Raw genomic sequence first — 7755 nt, forward strand, 5'->3', positions numbered from 1 at the left:
CCAGGGTCCCTATTTTATCTTTATTCCATGGATATTATTAGGTCCCCATTTTCCACTTCTCCATGGCCATGATGGGGTCTCCTAAGCCACCTTCTCTTTTGGACATTAAAATGCCACCTCTCCCCAAAGCATGTTCTGGATAAAACCAGGCAAGTTTTTTCCCTTTATTCTGTGGTCTTAACCAAACCTCCTATTTCCCCCTGTGTCCATGGATTTTTCTAAAATGTGTGCCCTTCCTTCCTGCAGGCCCACATCTGATAGGCATATCCCAGATGTCCAGGCAAGCTGAACCCATGCAGATCTGAGCACTCTGGCACATTATTCAGGATCCTTGTATGTCTGCTGGACAGTGACAGCACAGCACAGCCAGGAGACATTGACTGGACAAGCCCTGCATCTGGCTCCCAGGGCATCTGGGGTCCAGAAGACCATGGGAGTCAGTGTGAGGTTTCAGTCATAGAAGAATTATGCAGAGGATGGTCTTGGGCACTAGCCGACGTCTGACTGGGAACAGGTTTTTTGCTGCGTTGAGTTGGTCTCCATCACATCCAAATGGGCAGTTCTCCACATTCTCATAGTGCAGACAAAGAAACAAGTCTCAGGAGGCTAGCTAACTCCCAGCAAAGGCATCCCTTGTCACTTCTGAGAGCACGGCTTCTCAGAGACCAAGGTCCTATTTATTTATTTTTGAACATTTTAATCTTTATTTTGAAATGATTCCAGACTTGCAAGAAGGTTACAAAAATAGCATAAATGTTCTCTTATATCTTTCACCCCACTTCTCCAAATGTTAACATCTTACATAATTACAGCACAACAGTGACAGCCAGAAAGTTAACATTCAGACAACACTACCAGCTGTTCTGCAGACTATTCACATTTCATCAATCATCCCACTAATGTTCTTTTTTTTGGAGCAGGGATCCCACCTTAGTGTTTTAAAAACAGGGGGCTCTTATGGCTTCTGGGTGCAGACCATGGGGTTCAGGACATAGTACCCTGATATTTGGCACCTGGGCATTTCAAATATCTGAAAAGCTAAGTCAATTTGAAAAATGGGCAGAAGCAGGAAGGACCCTCTGCCCTTGCTGCTGCCCTTCCTTGCTGAAAGCAAGAGGTGAGTCTCCCGTGTGAAGTGTGTCCCCCTGACCCAACATACCAGGCGAGCCAGGGATCATCATCACCCTGCTTCCTGCTCCGGCCACATTTTCGAGTCCTCATTCTTTTACAAAGGCTCCCCGCACATGACCTTTGTTGACAAAAGGTCAATGAAACTTTTCTGCTCTTCATCTTCCTTATGTCAGTTTAATTCTTAGTTGCAGCCAGAGACCCAAAGAGGGTAGAGGGGAATTTTTCCTTCTCTACACAGGAGATACCTAACCTTCAGGGTCTTTGGGGTTAATTTCTGAATAAGGCTCACACCTTATTCCTCCCTCATAGAGAGAATGGATTACCTCACAAAGCTCTGCTGGGGTCACACCAGGACAGCAAGAGCTAGCACCAGGGCCTGCAGGCACAGTGGGGCCAGCAGGTGGAGATCTGTGGAGAGCTATCTCTAGAGGAAGCACAGAGAATAGCTGACCTCTGGGTGGACAGTTATAAACCTCAGTAGGTAAATGGGATGTACAAGCCCTGATTGCATGTTCCTGATTCCTTATATCCTGATTCATGTATTACCTTCTCCACCAGACTGTCCTGATTCCCACAGATTGCACTCCTCTGCCCAGTACACCAGCACTGACTGCAGACCCCTGTGAGAGCCTAGTGGCTTGCTTCCTCACTCAGTCTGAGGGCAGGGCGAGGGCCTTGCCCATCTTGGTGGATGTCCAGCAGTTGCACTTGCCTGAGTCCCCAGAAAACCAAATGGGTGTCATGGAAGTGTGGAAGATGTACTGACCTGAGTGGGTTGGGCAGCCCTGTGGGGAGAATTCTCTTGTTGGTCCTTTGGTCAAATTTTGGTAGGGTCACAGGAGGATGAGGTTCAGCTCTCAATCTATGTTTAAACACAGGTAGGCTGGCTCCTGGGAAAGCGAAGGAGGATTGTGTGCAGCCTGGCACCCTTGCATTCTGGATGGCACAGTGGATAGGAGGTTCCTGAGGCTGCAGAGATGGGAGACAAATGCTGGAGGCTCACTCAGCTGCTGGCCATCTTGGTCCTGGTGGCCAAGTTGGGTCACTTTCAAAGGTGGGGAGGCTTCCAGGAAAACTCCACGAGCAAGGAAAACATGAACTCAGCGCTCAGATTCTTCATCGACAGCTACAACAACGCTAGCAGTGATGCCTACTTATTCTAAGTGTAGAAGTTACTTCGGAGTCAGGTGCAGGTTTGTGCCTCAGTTTCTCTGGGTGTGCACAATGTCCCCATTCTTGCCCACTCAGATCTGTGGGAACATGTTGCTCCCAGAGAACCAAGTGATCATGTCGTTGACTGGAGAGGTGGCTTCACTTGGGATGAGCAAGCATTAGACTTGTTCAGACCCCAGACTGCCTTAAACTCACTCCTGAAACACTGGTCTAAGGACTGGAGTGACCCCTAACTCTGTTATGCTCATCCCTGAGCCCGAAGCAAAAATGTCCCCTGAGGTTCTCAACTGTTCTTCCTCCAGAAGCATGGCCTTTCATTCTGAAATTAAATCCTACCAGAGTGACAGAAAACAAGGAAGATTTTGCTTCCCTTACTGTCTAATTTGGCAAAGCATAAATGCATTCTGTAGGTTCCTTTGGCAAAAGGTTTCCAGTGTCCAGGGTTGTAGAATCTGGGTCTGGACTTCCTAGCTGTGTCCTACAGAAACCTGGGATTCCACAAGTGGAGGCATAGGTTTCAACCAGATCATCTCTTCTTTTGTTTTACATATAAAGTTTCTCTGAAATGTAGTAATTGAAGGATGACAAGGAAAGAAAATTTGTTTGATGACCTCGTTTGTTGGTCCAACCTTCCCTCAAGGTCAGATAGTGAACTATGTAAGTTAGGTAGTCATACATTGTAGTTCAATTAACCAGATTTGGAAAAAAGTCACTGAGAGGACAGGAGAAACTAGCCAGGGTGGGGGCAGAGCAGTGCTAGTGTGGCAGCCTGTGGGTGGCCAGCAGCCTGTCCCTGTCACGGTGGCGCACTTGCTGTGAGGTGGCTTCTCAGGGACAAGAAGGTCATGGGACTCAGCCACAATGGGGCGGCCAGCGACCAGCATTCTAAGGCGGCTGGTCTGGGCCCTTCAGGCTTCCCAACGACAAATCAGAATCCGGGATCAGGCCCACATTGCAGAATCAATCCATTATCATTAACTCTAAAAGAATTGTTTCTGAACAAACTTCTGATATCATTCAAATGGATGAATGGACAGAGCAGGTGTGTCCTGGCAGCCGAGAGGCCTGGACCAGGGACCCTGGGCACCCCAATGCCTCCTGCTGTATGATTGCCTGGCGTTTTTCAGGTGTTGGAGTGAGCATTGTGGCTGCCTGTGCCCAGGCTCCAGACCCCCTCCAGGCTTGATGACCATTCATCCTGACTGTGGGGCCTTGGTCCAGCGCTATCCATACTCCAGGCCTCAGCTTCCTTACCTGCAAAGCAGGCAGAGTAAGAAGGGTGCAGCCTCGTAAAAATATTTGTATTATTAGGATTGTGTCTTTTGCTACATAACAAGTCTAATGATGAATAAGAAAACACTTGGCCCACTGAATGTTGATGAAGTTCATGCCCAGTGTTCTAGAACTTTCATCCATACAGAGTGTGCTGAAGGTCAGAGTGAAAACACATGACAACGGCCCTGCACATAGACAGAGCTGCCCTTGGGGAAGAGTCTGGGAGCCCTGAGCCTTGAGGTCCTTCTGGGGATGGGGCGTGGGGGCCAAGGTGGAGGTAGTATGCTCAGACTGCCTTCACTTACAAACTGCTCTGACGGCAGCGTGAGCACCTACTCCCGGAGGGTGCTGCCCTCTTGCCTGGTTTGGTTGCTGACATTTGGACAGGGAAGCAGGGATTTTGAAGAGCTTCTCCTCTCATGTGTGCAGTACTCCAGTCCACACATTTACTTGGGAATCTAGCTGTTTTCAGCAGGTAACACTAATCACCAAGCCATCAGAAAAGCCCCAGTCTTTATCCCCACATGTCTTCAGAGCCTTGCACTTGAACATGAGCAGAAGACAAATCCCAACTGCAGGAAATGGTCCTCTGTGTCTCCTCCTTGGCTTATGGTTTCAGCATTCCCATATACCCTTGGAGGAAACTGGCACTATTCTCCCCATTTTCTAGAAGAAGAACAAACTCAGGGAGGTGGAAGTGCTTAGCCATGGCAAAAAAGCCGAAACTTGAGCACAATTCTTGTGTTTTCTGTTCTGTGGTTCTCCCAGCTCCATAGCTGCTTCAGAGTATGAAGCAGCACCAGGACCAGGGCCAGGGCCCCTGGGCACCCCCACTCTGCTAAAACAGTTAATAATTTGTGACTATTGTTATTTTCAAAATTTATTTTGTGTGTCCATTGAAATGAATGCTTCTCTTTACCAATACAACAAGTCCTTGAGCAGGCTCAGTTACTATCTGTGCTCTGTAGGTGAAGAAGCAGGCCCAGAGTTAGGAGGTGGGAAGTGCATGCCCCAGATCAGTTCAGTTCCTAAGCCTCTGCTTTAGCTGCACTGCAAACCTGCTCCCACCAGGATGGTTGGGAAGAAGAGCAGTGAGGAGACAGGAAGCGCTGGGACAGCTGACGAACAGGATGTGGCTCTCTGCACTCTGAGGACCCCATGTGCAGACCTCAGGGTGCTATGGGGCTGTCTGGCAGCCAAGTCCAAGTGTTGCCTCTCTTGTCCTGAGGATGAAAGGGAGATAGTGAGAAGACATCTGTAACTGTCACAGCAAAGCCAGTCCAGAGCAAGGGAATGGCCTCCACAAGCACTGGGGCTAGACGAGGGGCTTCAGCAGTCACTGTGTGTCCTTCAGGCATGAGGGCAGGGGAAGCCATGCTTTCAGTGGGCAAGCTCTGGGGATGGGGGTCTGTGGCCCCTGGGGCTTCACTCTATGTCCTAGCTTTTCCAGGAGACAGACAGCAACTGAATACTTGGAGTCAAAACTAATGGTGCATTGTTTCTCCATAGCTGACGACAGGTGTAGAGTACCTGGTCTCTGTGAAGATTAGCTGGACCAAATGCAAAAGTAATCTGTGCCCCATTCAAAATAATACAAAGCTGAAGAAGGTGTGAGGTAGTGGTTGTCTGAGAAAGAACTTGGGATCAAAAGTGGGAAAGCGAACATTTTAAAAGTAGACACAAACTGGAGATGGGTAGCCGTTCCAGCTGTGGGAGTTGGGTCAGGGCAAGGGCACACCCTGGGGCTGCCTGATGCCACTGGAGGCACCCCAGTGGGAGGAAGTCTTTCTGATTGGGAGGCCTCTCAGCTGCTGGCACAGTTGTCTGGAACGCTCCCCTGACCGGCCTCCTAGGCCAGGGGTAAAGCAGGCTCGCTTTCCCTGGAGCTTTACTCTGGTCTTGGCTCCCATTCTCCAGGTCTCTGAGGACAGTCCAGTTTCCTCCTTGTCTTCCAATCTCTGCTTGCCCATTCCTGCTTTTCTGGGTCCCTCCTGGGGGCACCATGCAAGCTGGCAGATACCTGGGTGTCTCTGTACCTGGGTGCAGGTGTGGGAGGGCTGGGGCAGTGGGCAGTGCCGCTGACCTATGCTGTCCTGCCTGGCCTTCATCCCAGGCTCCTGCTGGGCCACCCAGTACAGACTTACCTGTTCCACATCCCAAACTGCCTGGTCGGGGTAGGAGGAGCCCAGGTGATATTCCTGTTCCAGGCTCAGCCAGCCAAATGATGGAGCAGATCCTTCCCACCCCCAAGCCAGTGTGCAGCCACAGAGACTGTACTGACTCCTCACACTTGAGCCTCAGGGGTAGGAGATTTTTGTTCACCTTAAAAAATACTTTCCTGAAAGCTGATTGTTTGTTTTCTTTCTCCTTCCACAGACTTACATTTGTGATTTGCTGGTATATACTGTGCCCTGGACAAACTGTTACCAACTCTGGAACAACTCCTGTCTGGAGGTTTAAGTGTGTTCATGCAAAGATCTTCAATAAAACCTTAGACAGCTGCTCTGTGTACTTTTATAGCCTTCAGAAGGGACTTCATCACCCTCAGCCAGGCCTCAATAAACACATATTCACACACACATGCACACTTGTAAAGACACACACACACTTAATCATGCACATATGCAGTGGTCTGTAAGGGGCTGGTGCAATTTGGGCAGAAGGTAGTTACTCTGGGAGAAACTCAGAATTTTTTCTACTTCAGCTCATAGGCTTTTCATGGCTCAGACACATCCTGACTTCCTGCCTGAGCTTAGACAAGCTGTTTCTTACCCACATGGTTATAACCCGGAGACTGACATTTTTGTGAGTGTGTCTGAGGTCCCAGAGACCACACTCGGGTTCAGTAACTCACCAGCAGGATTCCTAGGACTTGACATACAGGGGCACTCGTGCTATGACTTCTTACAGTGAAAGGATACAGGACAAAATTGGGAAAGAGAAATGGTACATGGGGAGAAGGCAGGACTAGAAGCAGGCTTCCAAGGCCTCTCTCATGCAGTCACACAGGACACACCTAATTCCTCCAGGAAGTAAATGCAGCATCTGGCAGGAAAGCTCATTAGAAACTCAGTGCCATGGGTCTCCCCTGGAGCTGGTCATGTAAGCAGCCTCTGTACAGCACTTACCAAATTCCAGACTCCTAGGAGAGCAGGTGTTTGGCATGAATGGCATTGTCAGTACAAATGATGCAGACCCAGCGAGGCCCTCTCTTCATTTAGGGGAAGTTATATCAGTGTAGGGAACTCTTTGCCATCCAAGCATCCAAGTACCTAGCCTCCAGCCAAGGCCAGCTTTGCAAGCAGGCTTTTCCAGGGCCAGCTCTGTGAACTCTGATCTTCACAGAGTTCCTGAGCCTCCCTGTGCTCAAGGCTAGTGGAATGAGACCCAGGGTGTTTCCCTCATGCAACTCATAATCAAACAGAGAAGGTGCACCCTGGACTGAAAGTGGTGTGTACCTGTGGACAAGTTGGTCTTTCCAGGACCATCCCATCAGCACAGACATAATGGAAACTTGAGATACTATTTCCAAAGGTGAAGAGCAAACACAGGAGCAAGAACCTCAAATTTTCCCAAGAGACCTGAGAGCAAAGGGAGGATAGAGGTGAGGAATTAAAAGTGGAGAAATTCTTGAGCAAAAACCAGGGAAGTCAGAAGCATCCAGTTCAGCAAATCTAAGGCTCCTGAGGGCTGAGCAGGGCCTGTCTCCGGCCTACTGTCACCATTAGCTTGCTGGATTGTCATGATAACCATGTTCGATGGTGACTCTTACCTCCACATTACAGGGGAGGAACCTCCAAAGGTAAACCTCTGTCCAGATCCTAACATCCATTAAGAAATACATTGAATGAAAGGAGCCAGAAATAAAAGAATATATACTGTATGATTCCATGTCTAAAAGTTCAGTGAACAGGTCACGCTCCTAACATCCTAGCTGAGTGTGACCTGTTCATTGAACTTTTAGACATGGAATCATACGGTATATGTTCTTTTACTTCTGGCTCCTTTCATTCAACATATTTCTGAATACATCTATGTTGTGTGTATTTGTAGTTTACTTTTATGACTGTAGGATTCCAATTGTGTGACTACACTGCAGTTCATTTATCCACTCAACCGATAATGAACCTTTGGGTAGTTTTTAGCTTTTAAGAAATATGCATGTACATGTTTAAA

The 7755-nt window shown here is 48.5% G+C and overlaps 1 protein-coding gene across 1 annotated transcript; it reads left to right on the plus strand.

Moving 5' to 3' along the window:
- The first annotated feature begins 1485 nt into the window (after positions 1–1485).
- CSTL1 (cystatin like 1) lies at positions 1486–6039 on the plus strand. Its single transcript, XM_017646131.3, is given in 4 exon segments — positions 1486–1612; positions 2010–2324; positions 5089–5187; positions 5956–6039. Coding segments are annotated over 3 exon segments (399 nt in total). The 5' UTR covers positions 1486–1612; positions 2010–2108.
- The last annotated feature ends 1716 nt before the right edge of the window (positions 6040–7755 follow it).

Source organism: Manis javanica, chromosome 5 (assembly GCF_040802235.1).
Source record: "Manis javanica isolate MJ-LG chromosome 5, MJ_LKY, whole genome shotgun sequence".
NCBI classification, from domain to species: Eukaryota; Metazoa; Chordata; class Mammalia; order Pholidota; family Manidae; genus Manis; species Manis javanica.